General features: G+C 39.7%; 1 protein-coding gene across 5 annotated transcripts in view; it reads right to left on the bottom strand.

Annotated features, from left to right (window-relative positions):
- arid2 (AT rich interactive domain 2 (ARID, RFX-like)) overlaps nucleotides 1–14,434 on the bottom strand; it is a 112,628-nt gene extending 98,194 nt beyond the window's left edge. For 4 of the 5 annotated variants that reach the window (XM_041215746.1, XM_041215750.1, XM_041215747.1 and 1 more), the window contains exons 1-3: nucleotides 14,248–14,434; nucleotides 13,985–14,078; nucleotides 13,175–13,272 (exon numbers count right to left, since the gene is read on the bottom strand). In XM_041215746.1, coding sequence (XP_041071680.1) covers nucleotides 13,175–13,272; nucleotides 13,985–14,078; nucleotides 14,248–14,351 — 296 coding nt within the window. In that variant the 5' untranslated portion in view covers nucleotides 14,352–14,434. Of the gene's footprint in view, nucleotides 1–13,174; nucleotides 13,273–13,502; nucleotides 13,743–13,984; nucleotides 14,079–14,247 lie in introns of those variants that run through there. The other variant, XM_041215749.1, reaches the window with a different exon arrangement.
- Nucleotides 14,435–24,842: the final 10,408 nt, after the last annotated feature.

The following is a 24,842-nucleotide window of genomic DNA, read 5'->3' as shown; positions in this document are numbered from 1 at the left end:
CTAGCCAATAGATGGAATCAGCCTCTTGGCAGGTCAGAAGGCCAGCAATGCATCATTTAGTTTCCTTTCCCGAACCCCCACCCACAGCTGCCATTGCGAGAGGGCCACAGCTGTGGCCACAGGCAACCTTATGCAGGGATTCCCTTCCACAATGACAGCCCAGCAGCAGTGGCCACTTTTTATTTTTAAATATTGAAAGAGGGCCTTCACCTTGAGATGTCCTCACCGCTGCCCACTGACTTCAGCAGCATCCACCTCTGGCCGTGGGACAGCTGATCTTCCAGTTTTGGACAGCCTACTATTGGGCCCCAAATCTTGGGAACTCACCCTCAGTCCTTAAATGGACCACTTAATTGTCCACTTTATTGGCCAAAATCTTCCTCTGGTCCCGCCACTCTCAAACGTGCTTTCTTGATCTGTATTTTATTTCAGTGGCAGGGTCAGAACCCAGGAACTAAAATCCTGTCTCATGATAACTAGTAAGACATCTCTGAGGAAAGAGGGACAAATTGTTACAATGTAAGTATTTGAATACAGGTAATTTAGGTTGGTGCTGAGGCGGGGGCTGAATGTTGAGGTTGGTTTTTATTGAAATATTGAGGTTGGGGTTTAGTGCTGAGTCGGGTCTCATTTTCATCCTGAATTTGAGAAACATCCCTGGATTTCACTGAAAAGTGAACTAGCATCCATTACCACAACTCAAATAGCTTCTCCTCTGCAAGCCAAGTCACAGAATCAGATAGTGCAGAAGAGGCCTTTCGGCCCATCAAGTCTGCAGCAACACGTGAGAAACACCCGACCTACCTATCTAATCCCATTTACCAGCACTTGGCCCATAGCCTTGAAATGTTATGATGTGCCAAGTGCTCATCCAGGTACTTTTTAAAGGATGTGAGGCAACCTGCCTCCACCACCCTCCCAGGCGGCGTATTCCAGACCATCACCATCCTCTGGGTAAAATTGTTTTTCCTCACATCCCGCCTAAACCTCCTGCCCCTCACCTTGAACTTGTGTCCCCTTGTTACTGACGCTTCAACTAAGGGGTATTCCCTATCTACCCTGTCCATGCCTCTCATAATCTTGTACACCTTGATCAGGTCACCCCCTCAGACTTCTCTGCTCCAACGAAAACAACCCAAGTCTATCCAACCTCTCTTCATAACTTAAATGTTTCATCTCAGGCAACAAGTTGGTGAACCTCATCTGTACCCCCTCCAGTGCAATCACATCCTTCCTATAATGTGGTGGCTAGAACTGCACACAGTACTCCAGCTGTGGTCTCACCAAGGTTTTATACTACTCCAAAATGTCCTCCCTACTTTTGTAACCTATGCCTCGATTGATAAAGGCAAGTGTCCCGAATGCCTTTTTCACCACCCCACTAACATGCCCCTCCACCTTCAGAGATCTATGGACACACACACCAAGGTCCCTTTGTTCCTCAGAACTTCCTAGTGTCATGCCATTCATTGAGTACTTCCTTGTCAAATTACTCCTTCCTCGATCTTCTTGCGCCACTGGTTTTCACAAAAGGGACCCAAGAAATTATCTTGAACTGGCCCTTGTGGCCACACCCTCCATCACGCACCACAAGAGGAGTTCACACAACATCTTTAGTGCTCCTCATATGACACAGAGCTTCAAGACACAGTGTGGAAGACACGTCATCTTCTCCAGCATCATGATGTAGTGGATAAACCGCGAGTCGTCTTTGGCCAGTTTTATTCAAAAAGAGCATCAAGCCCATCCATAGATAAATGTGCAACTCCTCAAAGAAGGGCAGAAGAGAAAGGATTTCAGCAAGCATTAGCTGATGTCATTGCTGAAAAATCCATTCTAAGTGAACCTCAAGATTCCAAAAGAGCAATGGACATCGCAGGGATACAATGAACGAAACAGCAAAAGACGTTCTTGATGTAAAGAAAAGAAATGATTTCTGCTGCTTCAATGCTCAGAAGCTGACTTAGCTCCAATGATTGAGGCAAAGGCAGCAGCAAGCGTGCAGTACTTGGACACCCCAAGCAGAGTAAATAAACAGCAAATGAGGAAAGAATCCCAAAATGTCCAACAAGGGTACCTTAGACAAATGAGAAAATACTAATTCTGTCAACGTAACCAAATGTGTGCTGGAAATGATGATGCACATGGAATGTTTGCCAGACTTAAACAGGCATTGGACCATATTGTCACCAGATTGGGTCCACCGCATACTACTACGAGAGAAATCATTACTTCCAAAGAAGGAATTATGGACCACTGGACAGAGCACTATCTGGATATACACAATAGACAAAATGCAGTAAGTGAAGATGATCAGTAAATGCGAATCATCAGCAACAGCCAAAGATGAGGACATCCCTCATTTTCATCATTCTTTCATAATGACTGTCACACAAGCAGAATCTAATTTCTTGTCTCTTTTAGAACATTATAAATACTACCCAATCCCTAGAATTTCATCCTGTTAAATGCATTTTTTTCTTTTTTTAAACTGCACCAAATCCAACACATTCTGAACTACTTCAGAGTCGTCTTCTCCTTCAGATGGCATGCCTGGATTGGTCCATAATTATGCTCGGTAAAATGGTTTGCCATTGCCTTCTACAGTATGGCTGACCAGGAAAGTCTCCCACTCTCATCTGCTATCAGGCATATTAGAAGGATTTACAGACTGATAATCAACCTGTTTGGCCACATTACGAACACACCTACCATGGCCATCAAGTCCCAGAGTGGGACTGGAACCCGGAGCTGCTGGCTCAGAGGTAGGGACACCACTCTCAGGGTCTCCTAACCAGCCATAACTGTTCTCATGACATGAGGTTTAAAGAGCAGGAATGGCAGCTCAACATTTCTAGTTGCAGTTTTCAAACAGGATAGAGAGAGGGATAAATACAGAGTGGGAGTTACAGTACTGATTTAAAAAGAAATCAGGTGTAAGGAGGGATGATATCTAAGGAGGATCAAATGAGCCCAAATGGGTTGAACTGAGAAACAAAAAGGAGCACACATACTGCTGATAGCATACGATATATCCCGAGTTGGGCCAAACAGAATAGCAAAAGAGTAGGACAATTGCTGAGAAGTGAAAAAAACAATAGGGCATACTAGCAAAGAATTTCAACTACCCTAATATTGACTGAGGTAAATGTCAATATAAAAGGTATAGAGTGCACAGAATTCTTAAAATGCATTCACGAGAACTTATTTTAGCCAGCACGTAATAAGTCCAACAAGGGACAATTCTGGACTTAATGTTAGGAAATGAAGCTGGGCAGGTGGAAGGGGTATCACTGGGGAAGTATTTTAGTGGTGGTGATCATAATTCAGCTGGATTTAGCATAGTTGTGGAAAAAGATAAAGATAAACATGGAGGAAAGGTTCTTGATTGGGGAAAGGCCAAATTTACTAAGCTGAGAAGTGATTTGGCAAAGTGGACTGGAAACAGCTACTTGAAAATAAATCAGTATCAAAGCAGTGGGACTCATTCAAGGAGGAGAAAGAAAGGGTTCAGAACAAATACACTTCCACTAAGAAAAACAGCTGGAACTCCAAATCTAGACCCCTGGATGTTAAACAGCATTTGCCTGATGCCACAGCTCAATATTACAGAAAGAGTATAGAAACTGAAGGTGTAGAATTAAAAAGATTAGGAAAGTAGAGAGAGCCCATGGAAAAAATATTGGATTTTTCTTGATTTTACTTACAAAATATATTTGCTGTTACGGTCACCAGCATTGAGGTCAGAATTAAAGACAGCTTTTGGTGAGGATCCAATTCTACAAGACTGTCAGCAAGTTGATTTTATGGGGGTATAAGCAGCATTGGCCCAAATCAATGAATCAAATCCCACACAGATTAATTTGAAGGAAGTGGCGCAGAATTTTGAAATTTAAAGTCCTTCCCAAACAAAATCATTCTACAACAAATTGAACGCCCAACCAGTAAAGGACCTTGCTAAATAAATGCAAAGATAAGCCACTTTGTACAGGGATTATTAAGGAAATAGTAGGGCCAATTATAGACCAAAAAGGTAGCTGGTATGTGAAGGTGGAAGACATGAACATGATTCTTAATGAATACTTTGCATCTGCTTTCACAAAATAGGGGAATGAAGCAGACATTGTAGTTGAAGAGGAGGAGTCTGAAATATTGTGTGGGATAAGCATAGTGCGAGAGGAAATATTAAGGTGTGTAGCATCCTTAAAATTAGATAAATTACTAGCACTGCTGAAATGTACTCCAGGCTGTTAAGAGAAGCAAAAGAAGATGAGTGGAGACTCTGACCATCATTTTCCAATCCTCTATGGCTACAAGCGTGGTGTCAGACAACTAGAGGATGCCTAATGTTGTACCTTTATTTAGGGATATTCTGGGTGATTACAGACCAGTAGTCTCAGTGGCAGGCAAGTTATTGGAAAAAAAAATTCTGAGACAAAGAATAAATCATCATTCAGAAAGGAATGGATTAATCAAGAAAATAAAAATAAAATACTGCAGATGCTGGAAATCTGAAATAAAAACAAAGTGCTGGAAAAACTCAGCAGATACAGCAGCATCTGTGGAGAGAGAAACAGAGTTAACGTTTCGAGTCTAATCTGACCCTTCTTTGGAACAGTGGTTTCTTTTCCATTTCATCCTAGGGAGATTTAATTGTGGTGCCTAGATGGAAATTGATCCCTACTATCCATTCTATTAGCAGATGGGTAATAACCAAGGGATATAAATTAAAATTAATTGGCAAAGGGATTGGTGGGGAGTTGAAGAGAAATGTGGGGGTCTGGAACTCTCTGTCTGAAAGGGTGGTAGAGACAGAAACTCTCATTACATTAAAACTACTGGGCTTTGTACTTGAAACGCTGCAACTCTTCTTTTGACCAGTAGACACATGACAGGCTGAACGGGCTCCTCCTATGCCATAATTTTTCTATGTTTCTATCCATTTGGTTGCCAACTTCAAGTGAAACAGTTGGACAAAGCAAATAAATTAACTTCAATTGTCATCAAGGCTTCATGATTAGCCACTGGAGGACAACTTCCAAGTGATTCATCCATCAGTTTTTTCCCCAATGTTAATGAAAATTGTTTCATTTAAACAAATTGTTAAGAATGTCATCAAGCTGTTACGGTCACCAGCATTGAGGTCAGAATTAAAGACAGCTTTTGGTGAGGATCCAATTCTACAAGACTGTCAGCAAGTTGATGTTATGGGGGTATAAGCAGCATTGGCCCAAATCAATGAATCAAATCCCACACAGATTAATTTGAAGGAAGTGGCGCAGAATTTTGAAATTTAAAGTCCTTCCCAAACAAAATCATTCTACAACAAATTGAACGCCCAACCAGTAAAGGACCTTGCTAAATAAATGCAAAGATAAGCCACTTTGTACAGGGAAATCATATCAAGTTAGATTTGTTATCCTATTATATTGGTTGTCTCACCTATTTACCATGTACAAAAGTCATGACAAATTTGAAAACTGCTATTTGCATATATGTATAAATCATGCTTTTTAAAGTTCAAAGCTTTTATTTGTATTCACCTACAATCTTCTGCATTTCATGCATGTAGGTGAAATATTATGGACGTAATCAGTATTCACTATAAATTGACATAGAAACTGTAGTCTTTAGGGCTCATTAAAATGTACAGGTATATTTAATTAGATGTCTCTTTGCCACAGTTGGCTATCTTTATCTAAGCATGTCCTTTCGAATATTCCTCTGTACCTAGGAATATAAATAACTCCACTTCACTGCTCATTGCAAACATTGAAGACTGACCATGACCAAAGGTATAAGTTAGGTTTCCTTTGCTAAATCCTTTCATTCAATTGCTCCCTGAAATGATCTAACATTTGTCAAGCATATGAGTTGTCAAACATTACACAGCATTATCCACTAATTTTCAATTAGCTGTGCATTCTTGTAATATTCTCCAATTTATTTTTTTTTAAATCTTTATGGGATGTGAGCATCACTGGCAAGGCCAGCATTTTTTGCCCATGAGGTGTGATGGGCTACCTTCTTGAACCACTGCAATGAGAAGTTGAATACCATAAAATAAAATGCATGGAACTAATTAATTTAAATTATAAAATCATGAATGCACAGCCCAAGTGCCTGGTAGAGGTAGATTCGATCGCAGCTTTCAAAATGGTATTGGATAATTATCTGAAGAGAAAAAATTTGCAGGGCTACAGAGATCCTGAGAGGATGTTCAGCAGGGGGGAGATGCACAGCCAAAATTAGAAGAGAGAGCAAGCGAGTCTGGAAGGTATAGAAATTATAGGCCAGTTAAGGCACAAGGGAGTTTGGCAAGGATGGACAGTATTTATTTTAATGCAAGGGGTCTGACGAATAAGGCAGCTGAGTTGAGGGCACAAATTAACACATGGAAGTATGATGTCATTGCTGTCACAGAGACATGGTTGAGAGAAGGGCAGGATTGGCAGCTCAATATTCCAGGATGTAGGGTCTTCAGGTGAGATAGGAAAGGAGGTAAAAGAGGGGGTATTGCAATATTGGTCAAGGAATCAATTACAGCAGTAAGGAGGGATGACATCTTAGAAGGCTCCTCAAATGAAGCCACATGGGTAGAACTTAAAAACAAAAAAAGGAGCAATCACATTGCTGGGAATGTATTATAGGCCCCCAAACAGTCAGAGAGAAATAGAAGAGCAGATATGCAGGCAAATTTCAGAGAAGTGTAAAAATAATAGGGTAGTAATAGTGGGGGCTTTCAACTTCCCCAACATTAACTGGGTTAGTCATAGTGTGATAGGTTTAGAGGGAGCAGAATTCTTAAACTACATCCAGGAGAGCTTTTTAAGCCAGTACATAGAAGGCCCTACAAGAGAGATGGGAATGAAGCCGGGCAAGTGGTAGAGCTATCAATGGGGAAGCATTTTGAAGAAAGTGATCATAACCCCATCACATTCAAGGTAGTTATGGAAAAGGGCAAGAATGGGCCAAAAATCAGAGTTCTAAATTGGGGAAAGGCCGATTTTAATTAAGATCAGATATGATTTGGCCAGAGTGGACTGGGAGCAGCTACTTTTAGGTAAATCTGCATCAGAACAGTGGGATTCATTCAAGAAGGAAATAGGGAGAGTACAAGGCCAACATATTCCAGTAAAAACAAAGGGTGGGACCAACAAATCTAGGGAATCCTAGATGTCAACGGATATACAGGATTGGTTAAAGAGAAAAAGGGAGGCTTAAGGCAAATACCGAGGGCTCAAAACAGCAGAAGCCATGGAGAAGTATAGAATGTGTAGGGGGAGAAACTTAAAAAGGAAATTAGGAGAGCAAAAAAGGGGCAAGAAAAAAACATTGGCAGGTAAAATAAAAAGGAAAATCCAAAGTTATTTTACATTAAGAGTAAGAGGATAACTAGGGAAAGAGTAGGGCCCATTAAGGGCCATAGTGGTAACTTGTGTGGGGAGCCAGAAGACCTAGGTAGGGTTCTAAATGAATACTTTGTGTCGGTGTTCACAAGTGAGAAGGACAACGTGGGTATGGAAATCAGGCAGAAGGACTGTGATATAATTAAAGAAATTAGCACAGAAAGGGAGGAGATTCTAAGTGGTCTGGCAGGCTTAAAAGTAAATAAATCTCCAGGCCTGGATGAAATGTATCCCAGGCTGTTGAGTGAGGCAAGGGAGGAGGTAGCAGGGGTGCTGGCAATAATTTTCAATACCTCTCTGGCCACAGGAGAGGTGCCAGAGGACTGGAGGACATCCAATGTGGTACCGTTATTCAAGAAGGGAGGAAGGGATAAACCAGGGAATTACAGGCCAGTCAGTCTAACCACAGTGGTGGGGAAACTATTGAAAGCAAGTCTGAGGGACAGAATTAATCTACACTTGGAGAGGCAGGGATTAATCAAATCATGGTTTTGTTAAGGGGAGGTCATGTCTGACCAATTTGATTGAATTTTTCGAAGAGGTAACCAGGTGCGTAGATGAGGGCAATGCATTTGATGTAGTCCACTTGGACTTCAACAAGCCTTCCGATAAGGTCCTGCATGGGAGACTGATAATGAAGGTAAAAGCCCATGGGATCCAAGGCAATTTAGCAAATTGGATCCAGAATTGGCTGAGTGGCAGGAAGCAGAGGATGATCATCGAGGGGTGTTTTTGTGATTGGTTGCCTGTACCCAGTGGGGTTCCACAGGGATTGGTGTTGGATCCCTTGCTGTTTGTGGTTTTTATAAATGATTTAGACTTGAAAGTAGGAGGGTTGATCAGTAAGTTCACGGATGACATAAAAATTGGTGGAGTGGTAAATAGTGAAGAGGATAGCCTTAGATTACAGGAGGATATAGATGGGCTGGTCAGATGGGCTTATCAGTGGCAAATAGAATTTAATCCGGATAAGTGTGAGATGATGCACTTGGGCAGGACAAACAAGGCACGGGAATACACGATGAATGGTAGGACCCTGGGAAGTATTGAGAATCAGAGGGACCTTGGTGTGCATGTATACCGGTCCCTTAAGGTAGCAGGACAGGTAGATAAGGTGGTTAAGACAGCATATGGGAGACTCGCCTTTATTCGCCGAGGCATAAAATATAAGAGCAGGGAGATTATGCTGGAACTGTATAAAACGCCGTTAGGCCACATCTAGAGAATTGTATGCAGTTCTGGAATCCGCATTATAGGAAGGATGTGATTATACTAGAGAGTGCAGAGGAGATTTAACAGGATATTGCCTGGGCTGGAGAGTCTTATGAGGAGAGATTGGATAGACTGGGGTTATTTTCCCTGAGGCAGAGGAGGGATGTGATTGAGGTGTATAACATTATGAGGAGCATAGATAGGGTAGACAGGAAGGAACTTTTCCCTTTGGTGGAGGGATCAATAACCAAGGGGCATAGATTTAAGATAAGGGGAAGGAGGTTTATAGGGGATGTGAGGAAGAATTTTTCCACCCAGAGGGTGGTGGGAATCTGGAACTCACTATCTGAAAGGGTGGTGGGAATCTGGAACTCACTACTTGAAAGGGTGGTAGAGGAAGTAACCCTCATTACATTTAAGAAGTATTTGGATGTGCACTTGCTATACCATGGCATACAAGGCTATGGGCGTAGTGCTGGAAAATGGGATTAGAATAGTTAGGTACTTGTTTGACCGTCGCAGACTCAATGGGCTGAAGGGCCTTTTTCTATGTTGTAGACCTCTATGACTAAGGCAGGGAATGAGACTAGGTGAGTGGCTCTTTCAGAGAGCGGTACAGACATGAAGGGCCTTATGGCCTCCTTCAGTGCTGTAACCATTCTATGATTCTATAACATTTGTGTATACTGCAGCCATTAATTACAGTCATAACCTACTAAAATGAAGCCATGATCTAAATTATGATATTCGGTAGTATGTTACACTAACATTGAAAGATTGCCTAAAATGCCACACAAGGTTCAACATGCATATAATTTTAAAGGTTTATGGTATGTTTTCATTCATTACCCATCCAATGCAGTTAACAACAATTCTACACATTTTCATCCAAGTTATCAAAAACACAAATACAATTTGATCCTCTTTACAAATTCATAGGGACTGCACTTGCTGTATGAAGTGGTATTTTATGACTGATACTTACTCATTGCAAGAAATCTCTCAACATCAGAAACGTTGCAGGTAACTTGCAACATCCCTTTTTCAATGAGCATGCATCAGTTTTGGGCGACTGTCTTCACTCAATCAACTGATTATCTAAACAACTTACACTCTAACCAATAGTGGGAGGACCATGAGTAAATAGTTTTTTAAATGATGATATAATTTTTAAAATAATTTTAATATGAAAGACCATTTTACATACATACAGCCTGAAAACACTTATTGCACATAGCTAAAGATTGAAAGATAATCTTTGGGGGCAAAGAGATCAGACATGATGCTTCACGTTATATGTTGTTTACTATAAATTACAGTAAAGAAAAAAAAACTGCACTTTCTCTTTAGTTAAAAATAGTTTTCATTATGCCGCAGCATTAGGAATGTATCAATTTAAATAGACAAGTTCTCTTCAGATAAATTTAGGTAATTATATATTAGGTGATAATTATATAATTGATGTAGGTCAACTGACTACTTTGAACTGTAAACTTCCCATCCTGCAACTTTTTTTTGCAATGCTCAATTCTAGTTCTGAAACGTAAAACATTATTTATTTGCAGCACATACCCAAAAAGAAATAATGCTAATTTCATGGTGTGCATGTGACTTTACAACTTGAGTATAGTAAGGGACCCACTATTAAAATTTGATCCACATGGTATATGAGCAATTTGAAAATTCGTTATACATGACATATTGTGCCAGATTAGGATCAACATCTATTTGAATATCCTTACCCATAAATTGTCACACACATCTGGCCTGGAGACAGGATGAAGGGCTGTTCATGTACAAAAGCTGCTTTTAATGCAGCGAATCAACTGTGTAACAAAATTAGCTACAAAGTCTACAATTGTACCATGTCGTTTGTCAATTTTCTAGGTACTGTATTTACAAAAGATATAGATAGGATTTGAAATATTTTTGTAACATTTTGGCATAAGAAATGTTATCAGTTCCATCAACATGTTGAGATGATAGCACATTTGTCAGAAACACAAATACTTGCTAAGCTAAGACAGTTTAAACCAAGCATGAGCTATGCAAATTCGACATTCAAAAAGGAGACTATAGCTACTAATATTCTCCCATCAAAAGTAGTTGTCAGAAACTGGCTTAAAGCTTCAACATCCTTTTATGCTGATTTACATAATGCTGCTTTTAGAGTGATGAAAAACATACTAAATGTACACTTTACTTTCTCAAATCCTAAACTCAATATAATTGTTAGTCTTAAATTATAGCACTTTTCTGAAAAGTGGGATGTTTGGCAAAGATTTTGAACTTAAAGAGAAGAAAAAAACTTTGTAAAATTCATTTATTTTAACCTGGGAGCAAAAATAAATGGTATATTGCTCAGACTTTCTTGAGTCTGTTGATTACAATTCATATCAGGCAAAAAGCCATCCTGCAATTTTAAAACAAAGACAATGCTTCCCAAAAGAAATTTCGACAGCACAAACAAAAGATTGTTTTTAAGATTTCTCAATACTATAAATGGGGTTGTCTTCTGAAAAATTAATTAAATAGGGTGATTTAATATTGTACCACAGTGTTCCAGTCATCTTTAATTGTCTTAAGCACACATTATAGTTATTGTTAATCACTACTGCTTGCACTCTGAAAGCCTACTGCATTCTAATTTTTAATCGGCCTTTTCCATCAATTTTAAGGCAGGCCCCTCATCCAACTGGAAACTCAAGGTTGGCAGTGCAATAAAAACATTAAGATTTCTATTTGTGCCTCATGAACATGTAATCGGTATTTATTTTATATGGCCTTCCAGCAAAGATGTTTTGTTTAAACCTTATAAATATATTAATTACCTTTCACCAATCTACAATAAAGTATTTAGTATCTTTCAGGTACTCTAAGGGTCTGTGGCTGGCATCAACATTAACCACATTTATAAATGAAATCTATGAAATTATATGAAAATGTATACAACACATGCACTGTTATTTCTTATGTTTCCGTAACAGCAAGGAAATGTATGTCTCTGTAGAATATCAAAAAAGTAAAATTCAAATGGAGGAAAATATTGCAATAGGCATTGCTGCTTTATAACTCATCTGGAGAAAGAGTACAGTATGGGTAAACAACTGGGAACAAGTCTAATCTTAAAACATAACTTGTATACAAAAATACCATAGTCCTGATGTTCTGCACATGCAATTGGATGTAAATTGAAAAAAAAATGGCACACCAACTGGTGATCAGCATAGCTTTAATTTTACCAATGATTATTTCTGCATGAGAATGCTCTCAAATTCATTTGTGATAATCCCTGCTGTATTACTTAAATATTGCTAAATTAGGCTCAAGTATCATCATACCAAGTTAGCCAAAAGGTGCCAAATAAATCAAACAAGCTTAATTTCCTGAATTCAACAGATGCGCCTTTGCTGGAGCTTTAATACAATAGCTTATAAATGAACAGAGCAATTGTAACTATACCATGACCTGGTAATTTTAAATATTGTTCAAGTTACAGTTACCACAAAACCTTTTGCACAGCTTGTCTAAAACATCCTAATGGCAATTTTACTTTGAACCAGTAAATGTGTATGGCACTGTTGACTGGAATTAATATTTAAATAACAGCTGTCCAACAGTCTACAAACCTTACTACTTCAGAGTACTTCCAAAGTACAACACCTCTTACACATTTAAACAGAACTTGCTCCCCTCACCCCATTCTTATCCACAAACTGCCCATCAATTCTAATGTGCAAGAAAAATCTCCCCAACATAAAATTGTGACTGATCAGCAAATCTACTGTTGAATTATTTCACTTCCATAATTTTGAAAAACAGGACAGTCAACATCCTTTATCATACAAGAGGAAAGTAAAAATATTGGGACAAAGCAAGACCAACATACTGTACCACTGTACATTTTCATCCATTTTACAAAATATAACTCTTTACAACAAAACTGGCTGTACTATTTTGAATAAGAGTTACAAGGTAAAATTTTCAATTAGAAAAAACTAACAGGCCACATACTATGTTAAGCATCACTGTAGAAATATCTCTGAAGAAGTTTATTTTGAAGAAAAAAATGAAAACAATTAAAGTACAGTGCCACAATATCACATGGACATTTAAAAAGTTCAGTTTTGGCAACAAAATTGACCAACACAAAACACCTGCGATTTTTCATGTAAACAATTATGCTACTTCCTTGCAGGTAGCTTCTGTATGGCTGTGAATGCTGCAGAACGCCTTAACTGTAAACTATTCCATAAAAGTGGGTCACACCTGTACAGTATTTTGAGCTCTAAGTTCAAATTTTTTAAAATCAACTCTCCAGTATACTTGAAAAAAATCCAAAAACGAAGCCACAGTTTAAGCAACAAGGTCTGAAAATAATTGCAAACATTCCTTGTTATTTTGTTCTTTAAAAATGAGATTTATTATTACATTTTTAAAAACGAAATAAATAGTGCCCTTTAGTTTTTGAAATTGCTACTTAAATCCCTTGCCTTAATTCTTAACAGATACAGCAAGTATTACATTTAATTAATATACCGGATAAATCTTACCGTAAGTAATATTGTTTTAAGGCAAACGCTGCATTAGGACAACCTTTTGGAAAGTTTAACTCTTCCGTTATGTGTGACCATTTGTTCTTGTCAGTTACCTGCAGCAAAAAACAATAAACCTGATTAATATGCAGACATATTATCAGATACCAGGAATATACCATCTGTTCCTTCGCCCACTTGAACAGCACGACCTGCGCAGCATTTTTGTTTTAAAAAAAGTCAGCAGCACCTAAAGCGCAAAAAAAAAACTTTTGTACTTTCCTGGTTTCATCCGGCTACCAAAAAAAAAAAAGGGTTGAAAATGTTAATATTTTCACCGTCCTACCCGTCCTATGGGCCTATGCGAGGCCTACGATTTCCCCCTGAACCACGAAGCCTGACACGGCGAAGAAGTCCGTCCCATCCGATGCGACGAGTAAAAAGGCAAACGAATGGTGCGAGCCGGTCCCCTGAAGAGCGTTTCCTACCCCAGGCACACTCACGATTATCGATGTTAAGCATGCCCGCTAATTTTGACTTGGCTGAAGTGCGCGCAGTGAAGCGGCAGCAACAACACCAGGCCAGACACAGACAGACACCCAACAACTGCCATTTACAGCTCCCTGCCCCACACACCAACACACCACACACACACACCACACCACACCAAACCCTCTCCTTGTTTCAGAAATAACAGCCCACCTAAAGTTTTCCCCAAGTGTGGGGAGATAACACAGAGATTTTAAGAAGGTTTGGGGGGGGGGGGGGGGGGGGGGGAAGAAGAGGGAGAGAGAGAGAGAGAGAGAAAAGAACATGAGAGATATTCACCTTGGCGAATCCTCCTAGGCTGGTGACTCTGGTGTAGAGAGCGTGAAGATCCAGCTCCTTTCCACCCACTATTGGGATCTTTTTAAAAGGCGTCCTGAACAAGAAGAAGAATAAATCAGACCCCCTCCTCCTCTTCCTCCTCTCCTCTCCTCTTCCTCTTCAGGAAAGTGCCCAAAGTTTTATCCCTCCCTCCCAGGTTTAAAATCCCCCCCCCCCAACCCCAATCACTACACCCCCCCCCCCCCCCTCCCCTCATTCCTTACCCTCTGTTGTGGTGAAACTGCCGCAGCTCCTCCAGGAACGCCTGCCTCTTTCTCCTCGGGTCTGAAGGCTGCATTTTCCCCGTCGAATTTGCCATCTTTTTCATTGTTGTTATTGTTGTAGGTGTGTGTGTGTGTGTGTGTGTGTGTGTAAAGAGAGAGTGAGAGAGAGTGTGTGTGTGTGTGTGTGTGTGTGTGTGGGGGGGGGGGGGGGGGGTTGGTGTTAAAAAAATAATAACCTCTGGAAACTTATTCAATATAAGAGAGGAGAGCCGGTCCGCCGCGGCTCAGTCATTGATGAAGCGAGTGCGAAAGTTTAAGAAGGGGGTAAGAGAGAGGAAAAAAAAAGAAAAAAAGAGCAACGACTTGCTTTTACTCACTCACTGCACTCTTTTCGATCTCCCCTTCAACCAAAAAAAAACAAAAAAAACTTACATCTTGTTCTCTATTGTATGTTAATGTGGTTTTAAATATAAGTGTGTGTATTTATGGTGTAAATATTTTTTTTAGACGGGCTGCAGTGTTGTAAGCAGCTCCATGCAGTCGCTCGGCTTAACATTAACTCACACACACACACACACACACACATATATATGTAGGAAAGAGAGAGAGAGACACACACACAAAAAAAAACAGCAGAGGTGCTGGTGCTGCTGGCGGCGGCGGCCGAGACACCAAACAGCAGCAGCAGCAGCAGCAGCGGCGGCTCGAACCTCCCTCGGAGAAGCGAAACAATAGCGCCTCGTCTCAACCAAACCGGCCACCACAGCCTGGGCCCCGGGAGGGGGTGCCCCTATTCAACCATTACACGACACCCCTCCCCCCACCCCGCAACTACTACTCCTCCTCCTCCTCCTCCTTTCCCTCCCCCAACCCGGCCCGGACTTCGCACACAAAATGGCGGCGCCCACTCTCGGCAGGGAGGACGTTTGCCTTTCTTCTCTAAACTCTTTTCCTCAATTCGTATATGAATGAGGACAATTTCTTTTTGAATTTTTTTTCTTTGATTTGTCGCTGTTTCCGGTTGGGATTTTATTTGAAGGACACGGACTCCGCCCGACGAAGGTTGCGATTATTTTCTATTTTGTGGGGGAAAAAAAGAGATGAGGAAGGCGGTGGCCCTCGCCTGATGAAAATATAAGAGAGAGAGAGAGAGCGAGCGAGCAGAGAGAAGAGGTGGTTTTCCTCCTTCAGTCGTTTGGTTTGAGAGATAAAGGATTTTTTTTAACGTGAGCAAATTGATATACAGCAGTCGTGGGTACTTTCTGCTAAGTTCAGTTGTTGTGTTTGCGTCGAGTTACTAAAAGTTGAAAGAGAATCCTAGGCGGTTGTCATCGCCAGTGGATGCTGCTGGCTTGCAAATAGATATCCCCGTACCAGTGGAGTTTATTTTGTATATGGGTTGATGGTTAAATACGTTGCGTATTTAAGACAAAATAAGCAGTTGATCTGAAGTAGTAAGGATCTGCAGTGTTGTGTTCAGAGTTTAGCGATGCTCCTATTTCTGTTGTTTTGCTTTCTGGTAGAAATCCGCAAATGTTATATGGTGATGTGGGATATATTGAGTTTCATTTCTGAGCGGGTTGAATCATCATTCGATACTGTTGACGCGGCTTTAGTTTTACTAGGATCAACTAGGATTTGTTTAGCACAGAGCCACGTAAGGAGATATTAAGCCAAGTATCTAAAATTTTGGGCAAAGCTTAATAATATACAGTTTCTTCACTTTTAGATCGTTGCGTTTTTATAGTTGTAGGTACATATTTCGTATGAAGCGTTAGTTTTTTAAAAGATGCCTTGTAATTGAGTTGAAACAAAAAAATACAGCTTATGTTTTTGCTTTACTAGCACATATGCATTTCAATTAAATGTAACGAATTACAGTCAAGTTAAAATATTTTAAATTGTACTGGTGATAAATTACTGAATCCAAATTAAGCACATTGTAGGGGGTAACATATTAGTATGGAAAATGGATTGGTTAGCTGACAGGAAACCGGAGATAAATGGGTCTTTTGCGGATTGGTAAACTGGAACTAGTGGAGTGCCACAGGGATCAGTGCCTGGGTCCTCATCTGTTTACAATCTATATCAATGACTTGGATGAAAGGACTAAATGTATGGTAGCTAAATTTGCCGAATGCACCAAGATAGCTGGGGAAATAAGTTGTCAAGAGGAGATAGTCTGTAAAGAGGTATAGATAGGTTAAGTGAGTGGGCAAAAATTTGGTAGATGGAGTATAACATGGGTAAATGTGAGCTTATCCATTTTGGCAGGAAGAATAGAAAAGTAGTACATTATTTAAATGGAGAGAGATTGCAGAACTTGGTGGTACAGGGGAATCTGGGTGTCCTGGTATGTGAATCTCAAAAGTTAGTATGCAGGTACAGCAAGTGATTAGGAAGGCAGATGAAGGCAAGAGGAATGCAATATAAAATTGGGGAAGATTTACTGCAGCTAGACAGAGCCTTGGTGAGATCACATCTGGAGCACTGTGTGCAGTTTTGGTCTCATGAAAAAAATAATTGCTTTAGAAGCAGTTCAGTTAAGGTTCATTTGACTCATTCTTGGGGTGAAGTGTTTATCTTATGAAGAAAGGTTGAAAATGTTAGGCCTTTACCCATTGGAGCTTAGAAGAATGAGGTAATCTTATTGAAACATATAAGATCCTGAGGAGACTATACAGGGTGGATATTGGAGGGAATTTCCTCTTGTGGGGGGAAACTAGAACTCAGCGACATGGAATATGAGGTCTCCCTTTTAAGACAGAAATGAGGATAAATTTTTTCTGAGGGTTATTGGACTGTGGAATTGTCTTTTCCAGAAGGTAGTGAAGGCTGGTTCTTTAAATGTATTTTAGGCTGAAGTAGATAGATTTTTGTTAGACAAGGGAGTAAAGAGTTATGTGATGCAGACAATAAAGTGGAGCTAAGACCACAACCAGGTCAGCCGTGGTCTTATTGAATAGTGGAGCAGGCTCGAAGGACTGAATGGCCTACTTCTGCTCCTAAGTCCTATATTCTTATGCAAGTTTAAAACATGTCAAAGCCTTGGAGAGAATGCAAAAGAAATTGACCAAAATTGTACCAAGAATGAAGGAATTTGGTTTTGTAGAGACACTAGAATAGCTGGAAATGTTGTCCTTGAAGCTCAAAGTTATGGGGAGATTTGAATAGGTATTTAAAATTCTGAAGGATCTTGGTAAGAGTGGATAGGGAGAAACTGTTTCCACTGGCGGCGGTGGGGTGGGGGGAGTTGATAACCAGAGGTCACAGATTTAAAATAATTGACAAGAAGCAAAATAAGAGTTTTTTGATGCAGTAGGTTCTTATCAGGAATACACTACCCGAAAAGGAGGTGGAAGCAGATTCAGAGGGAATTGAATATATAGATGTTAGGGGTTACCAAAAGCTTGGTCAAAAAGAGGTGGTTTTTAAGGCAGATGACAAGGCTTTAGGAAGCCAATTCCACAATATAGGGCTGAGGGACAGCCATATGTGGAGTAAAGGAGGGAATGAACAAAAAGGAAGCCAGAAGACTGGAGATTTTGGGAGGATGTAGGGTTAGAGTAGCTTGTAGTGATAGTGAGGGCAGAGTCATGAAGGGATTTAAGCACAAGAATTTTAAATTGAAGATATTTGGGGACAGGAAACCAGACAATAGTGATTTTGGTCTGGGATTAGATATGGGAAGTGGAATTTTGGATGAGTAAAGTTTAAGGACACGAAGGGCAGAGGGCTAACCACAAGAGCATTGTTGCTAATCTATAGGTCACTATTCCCTGGTGGAGAATTTCAGCAGCATGTATGCTGAGACTAGGACAAAGACAGGCGATGTTAGAGGTGGAAGTAGGAAGCTGTGATAGTCAGACACTCACCTCCAGCATCAGTGAATGGGATTGTTCTGCCTGCAATGCTGATTGAGAAAGGAGATAGCCTTATTTGTTCCAAGGAGTTTGTGGCAAGAGCTGAGGATAGTCCCTTGGGTCTTCCCAATATTTAATTGGAGGAAATTGCATTGCATCCAGCACTGGATGTTAGACGAGCAGTCTAACAATGCAGGCAATGTTTGGGAGTGAAGAGGCGATAGGTAGTGCTAGATGTTTCAGTGTACATGTGAAAGCTGACTGCACATCTTTTTGGAAGTTGTTGCCAAGGGGAAATATATAGGTCAGGAAAGAGCCAAAGATGGATCATTAGGGGACTCCACAGTTAACAGTACTGGGGTGTAAAGAAATGCCATTTCTGGAGGTGCTGTGGCTATAATTAGACATGAGTGAAACCAAGCAAAAGCAGTCCTACTGAGCTGGATAATGCAGGATAGACATTGAAGAAGAATGGTCTTGTCATTTTTGTCAAAGTCTGCAGGGAGGGCAAGGAGGGAAAATACATTAAGGCCACTCTCGGAGGGCATAATTTATGACTTTGATCAAGATTATTTGACTGGAGTAGAAACCAAATTGAAGAGATTTTAACATAGAATTGTAAGAAAAATAGGAATAGATTTGGGAGGTGATGCATTCAAGGACTTTGAAGAGATAATGGAGATTCATGATGCAAGGATTTGGACTCAAGGATTTTTTTGAGTAAAGATAATAATGGTTTAAAAAACAAATTAGCTGTATAGTAAGTCACCTACATTAATCTACAAAAGTGATTAAATGATTCTAAATTAATTTGTTTTGAAGCTTATGAACACTAAATTATGTACTTTGAAACCATATATTTAAGGATGCATTTATATTGCGAGTATTATATCAGTGTAAAGTGGTTTCCACACCTGCAAAGTGTTCTTTCAGCTGGGTCGTTCAGAACGATAAGTGGCCAAGTATTGCAGTCAACTTATCCAGGGATTAGCGAAGCCATAGAGACGATGAAGGCCAGGCCCTGTCTTCAACCAATTTTGAGGTAGCTGATCTTAGCCATGGTGATGGTAGGTAACATTACAGATTCAGGTTTAGCACCCCTTTTTTAAGCTAGAGAGAATCAGCCAGTGCTCCTACTCTTTGTCTGTATTCCAGTGATCCCTGATGGAAGTGTGCATTTGTCGAATTTGGATAAGATTCAGGCTTGGCTGTGATTTTTCCCTTCACACTTTCCCAGCACATTGTTTACCAACATTTCCTGTCATCACAGAAACATGAATAGTGCCTACTTGGGTCGAGTTCTGAAGGGTAACTGGTGCCTATGAATCTGTTCTGCAGCAAGGAGTCATGGGGAGGAAATTTGTGTGAAATGAAAACTCCTTTTCAAGAAGCTTACGTTTAGAATTTTGTTTTGTGATACTTTAATAATCTATGTAGAGGCATTGCATGTTCATGAGAGTTCATTTACAAAGTTACTGCTTTAAGATATGCTGTTAGGAGCAGGGGCGACAGTTGTTCAGTTGCTTTCTCATGAGAGGGAAAAAATTGCAAATAAGTCACCCAGGAGACTACTGTAATGTCATTTCCAGCACTGGCTTAAAAGTAACGTTGCCAGATGTCTGCCTTCTCAACTGGGAATTGTTGCCCAGAACACTTTAATATTTCTCTTTTTTTTAAAATAAATTCCCATGCATTTATCATGACCTAGCTTTTATAGTGTTGGCAGACTATTCTATGGTGGGGGTGTCAGAGCTGAGGCTAGTCCCTTTTGTCATCTCATGTATTCGTTCAGGTATTTTTAGGGGTTACTCTATAGCAAAGTGAAATAAGAAATTCTATGCAGATTTCCAGGGTTGCTGATTCCATCGTACTGACCTCACTCAGCTGATTCTGGAGATCAGATCTCAATGGTCTGTGAAGTAATGGCTCAGCCACTCAGTTTTAACCAGCTGAGCCAGCAGAGTTTTAAAATAATTTACTCATGATGTTATCTTCTGGGTTTCCTTAAGTTACTTGTGACTGATGGCCAAAAAGGAAGATTGTTTGTATGCTATGGACCACTTGTACATTATGCACATTTTGCATAATTCAACTTGCAGATTTTTTTGAATACAAAACTTTAACTGTCTCCAATCAGCTGTGTACATGGCAAAGAACAACTTTTTAATTACGTGACTGCTTTAAAATTGAATACTTTAACTGTTACTTTTCATAAACTGGGCATCTAGCTTAGTAATTTAAAGATAAACCAAGGTAACTCAACTTTTATATCATTATCTTCCCTGTGGGGTATGAAGTTACCTAGCCAGGTCTTGAGCATTAATCGTTTCCAAAAATGGATGACTTAACAATGTACATTGGCCACATGGATGACTATGTGGGGGGTAGGATTAATAAGTTTGCGGATGACACAAAGATTGGCCGGGATAACAGTGAGGGTGAGTGTCTTGGGCTACAGGAAGATATAGATGGGATGGTCGAATTGGCAGATAAGTAGCAGATGAAATTTAACCCTGAAAAGTGTGAGGTGATACACTTTGGAAGGAGTAATTTGACAAGGAAGTATTCAACGAATGGCATGACACTAGGAAGTTCTGAGGAACAAAGGGACCTTGGCGTGTGTGCCCATAGATCTCTGAATGTGGAGCGGCATGTTAGTGGGGTGGTGAAAAAGGCATATGGGACACTTGCCTTTATCATTTGAGGCATAGCTTACAAAAGTAGGAGGTCATATTGGAGTTGTATAAAACCTTGGTGAGACTACAGCTGGTGTACTGTGTGCAGTTCTGGCCGCCACAATATAGGAAGGATGTGATTGCACTGGAGGGGATGCAGATGAGATTCACCAGGAAGTTGCCTGGGATGAAATATTTAAGTTATGAAGAGAGGTTGGATAGAATTAAGTTTTTTTTGTTGAAGCAGAGAAGACTGAAGGGTGACCTGATCGAGGTGTACAAGATTACGAGGGGCATGGACAGGCTGGATAGGGAGCAGTTGTTCCCCTTAGTTGAAGAGTCAGTCACAAGGGGACATAAGTTCAAGGTGAGGGGCAGGAGGTTTTGGGGAGATGTGAAGAAAAACTTTTTTACCCAGAGGGTGGTGATGATCTGGAAAGCACTGCCTGGGAGGGTGGTGGAGGCAGGTTGCCTCACGTCCTTTAAAAAGTACCTGGATGAGCACTTGGCACATAACATTCAAGGCTATGGGCCAAGTGATGGTAAATGGGGTTAGGTAGGTAGGTCAGGTGTTTCACATGTGTCAGTGCAGACTCGATGGGCCAAAGGGCCTCTTCTGCACTGAGATTCTAGTTGTCTAACTACCTTACTGTATCCCTGCTAATTCACGCATGTGCAGAATCCATTCACATTTTGATTTGGTTCCGATACGTTTGAGCCTTTTCATGATGTGTATTTATTTTAAAGTTTACAACACCTAAACACCTAATAATTGTGCTGTCAGCACTTTTTTAATTGTGCCTCCTATATCCAAGTCCACATAAGTTCTATATTGAAAACTGTGATCCTAATACCGATTGCTGGAGGGTGTTACCATTTACATTCTTCCAGTACAAAAGACATTTATTAATCACTTGTCAGTTTTTTGTTCTTTAGCCAACAGTCTCTGGCATGGTTTCCATGTTCAAGGATATTTGAAAGATTGTGACAAGAACCTCTGCAGTTTTCCACCCTCGCTTTACTGAGTATTTTTAGATGCTTCTTATCAGGGCTTGCTACCTTTACCACTGAGTTCCACCAACCTTTCCAGTGCTACCTCCTTATCTGTTGTTAGCATAATTGCTCTTTTGCTTATATCCTTTTATGTCTACTATCTCATTCTTTCATACAAGCTGAGGCAAAGCTTGCACTTAATATCTTCATCGTTCCTTCATCCTCCGTAAGACTTCGCCTTTCTTTAAACCAATCAGTTCAACCCACACCCTGCGATTAAACGGCATTGATATACATTATGACGTGTATTACTGTAAAGCATCATTGTCTTTCACTTAATAGTTTCAACAATTTAATGACTTCAATGTTCTTGTGAATACAATAATTAAAAATAAACTCTTTTGTCATACATTGTTTAAACTTCACTATCAGTGGGTGTAGAATCATGTAAATATAAACCTTAGATCTAGCATGTGTTCATCATGTCATTCTTCAAAATATTGGAGTTATACATATATATCACTTATATATCCATGTTGATTTCTTCTGACCTGGTGGTATAAATTTACAAGCAGCCACCAACCTACAAAACTCTTAATCACAGTTAACTTCAGGATGTGCCCATTTATGTTGTTACACTTGTGTTCTTAAAGTTAGATTAAATACAGGTTCACCTGAACAGCAAAATAGTTTGTTCTGTATTCAATGATAAATAACTCCCGTCATTATAAAGCTTTGTATAGCTGATTTTACGAAGAACAATGATGCAGGATATCCAGCAGAGAAATTCTTTTGAAAATGCGTAAACTGAAAATAATCCTGAAAATTTTCACTTTTTTTATGGGATGGTTTAAAACTACGGGACTTCACTTTGTTGCACTTTGTTGGATTGTTGAGCTAGACAATGTCTTTCTTTGTGTCCATGCCCTGCACATTTTTACCTCTCCAGTGACTTCATCTGTTAATGTGGGAAGAATTGTTGAAGCAATTCTCCTGTTGATCACATTGACAACCGGCTTTTGGTACATTATGAACTTTTAGCAAGCTGATCATTACCTGATTCTGGCCTCAGTGTTCTTCTCAGAGTAATTTGCTGTAACTTTCAAGAATCAACAGAAAATGCGCAAAACTAAACTATGGTTGTGTAATGAAGCTATCCAGCGACGTTGATAATCATGGATCAGTTACAGTGGAAACAGCCAAAGAGCAGCACAAAAGCAATTATCTTTATTGTTACAGTTAAGTTTGTTTGTAAATATCTTTGTACAATTCTATTTCTCCAAGTCTTATTTTCTACTGGGGCTGCTGTCAATTATAAGTTTATAACAATTAAGGCAATCAGGTTTTTATTTAGTAATGCTTTAGAAATGGCTTATGATCAAATCTGGACTGCAGAAATTAACAGTTAAACTTGTCCAGTATCTACAGCTATTACTCCTATTTGTACATGTTCCATTTGCCTTTTTTAGCTGATGCATCCAACACATGCTCATACCATGTTGAAATACATAAAGCTGAATTCTGTTCCAGTACGGTTGAGGCATTTTGTTTTATGCTTCATATTTCAAAATGTTGTATTGCTCAAAGTGGAGGATGAAAATGTTGGGATTTAAGCATTTTCCATCTTTTTGCACTTCGTGTCTATCCAACTCTCATGTTGAGTGTTATATGAGTTAAAAATGCAAGTCCTTTTATTTTACACTCAAAATTAAAAATATTCCTTATGCAACATTTTCCACAGTAGGCATGCTTTTGAGTGAATTATTAATTACTAATTATATTTTATTTGCACTGTGCATATTCAAAACTTAGTTGAAATTACCCAAACTCAGCTGACAGAGAGGATTTATATCACCACAAATACACGGTATTTGACCTTGGTTACAAGCAGTGAACAAATATTTGAAACCGTGTGCTACCCAGTCTCTAGTCCACATTCCTTGAAGTTCGTCATTTCTTTTACATTATATCATTTCACTTCAATATAGGTTGTCAAGAATATTTAGCTCATAATTTGTTTCTAGGAATATAACTTTTAGGTTGAACGTTAAATGATTATATGTAAATAAATGGGCACATCTGGCTAAGAAACTGATCAACAACCCTGAAGTAGGTGCAATTCAAACAAGCTTGAAGTTATTACACTTAAAGGCTAATCTGTATTTATTGTGCAAGATCAGAAAGGTGTAAGGATTTAAACAATGGATTACCCATTCTTAAACATTGGGTGTAGATGAAGGGTCTCCACTTACTTAAATAGATGACTTACATTATGTTTGGAAAATTCAGGTGAAAGAAGCATTATAAAATGAAATTTCTTTGTGGGTCAGAGTCAGGAGAAAGGACAGCCCCATTCATTAGCAATATAAATTATTTATATGGATCTCAAAATCAAAGGGGAGCTTGCAAGAAATTTTTAAGTAGGAGTGGTTATAAAATCCATTTACTACTACAGATCACACCTAAAGGTCTGTTTGAGGATATCCCAGAGCATGCCACATCATCATGGAAATGTGGGAAGTGTAAGGTTTTTTTGTTTAATTTATCTGGGTGTTTGCTCAAAAGGCAGTTTAGTTACAGTTTGGGCTGTGGCAGCCCGAAGCTCACTGAGAGAAGATACCCAAAGCCGATGGGTGTTTGTTAGGCCGACAGTTAAGCCAAGAAAATTTGTTGTGTGTGGAATGCGGGTTGGTGCTTAATCTCAGTTTGGATTTCTTGAGGGAAAAGCAGCTGGAAGATTTACTCTAGCTTGCAGTCGGTCGAAGATATCTACAGTGGTCCTCACGGAGCCTTGTGGCAAAGAAAGCAATCAGCAGAATTAGCTAGGAAGCATTGAGAAGGCAACCAAAATAAGGGACTGAGGCATCCACAGTCAAAAGATATTAAACAAAGAGTTCGCCTCTGGGAATAGCTGGAACTGGGGAGAATTAAAGTAAAATCCAGAAGACTCTGGCATACTTTTGGATTGTCCCAGAGAAGTAAATAAGTTATTATACTTGAGGGGTGGGGGAAGTAAGACATAAAACTGAGTGCATAGTATATATAGTTATAAACTATAACTAAA

This window comes from Carcharodon carcharias, chromosome 21 (genome assembly GCF_017639515.1).
Source record: "Carcharodon carcharias isolate sCarCar2 chromosome 21, sCarCar2.pri, whole genome shotgun sequence".
NCBI lineage: Eukaryota > Metazoa > Chordata > Chondrichthyes > Lamniformes > Lamnidae > Carcharodon > Carcharodon carcharias.
This window is presented reverse-complemented; position numbering and strand designations above follow the sequence as displayed.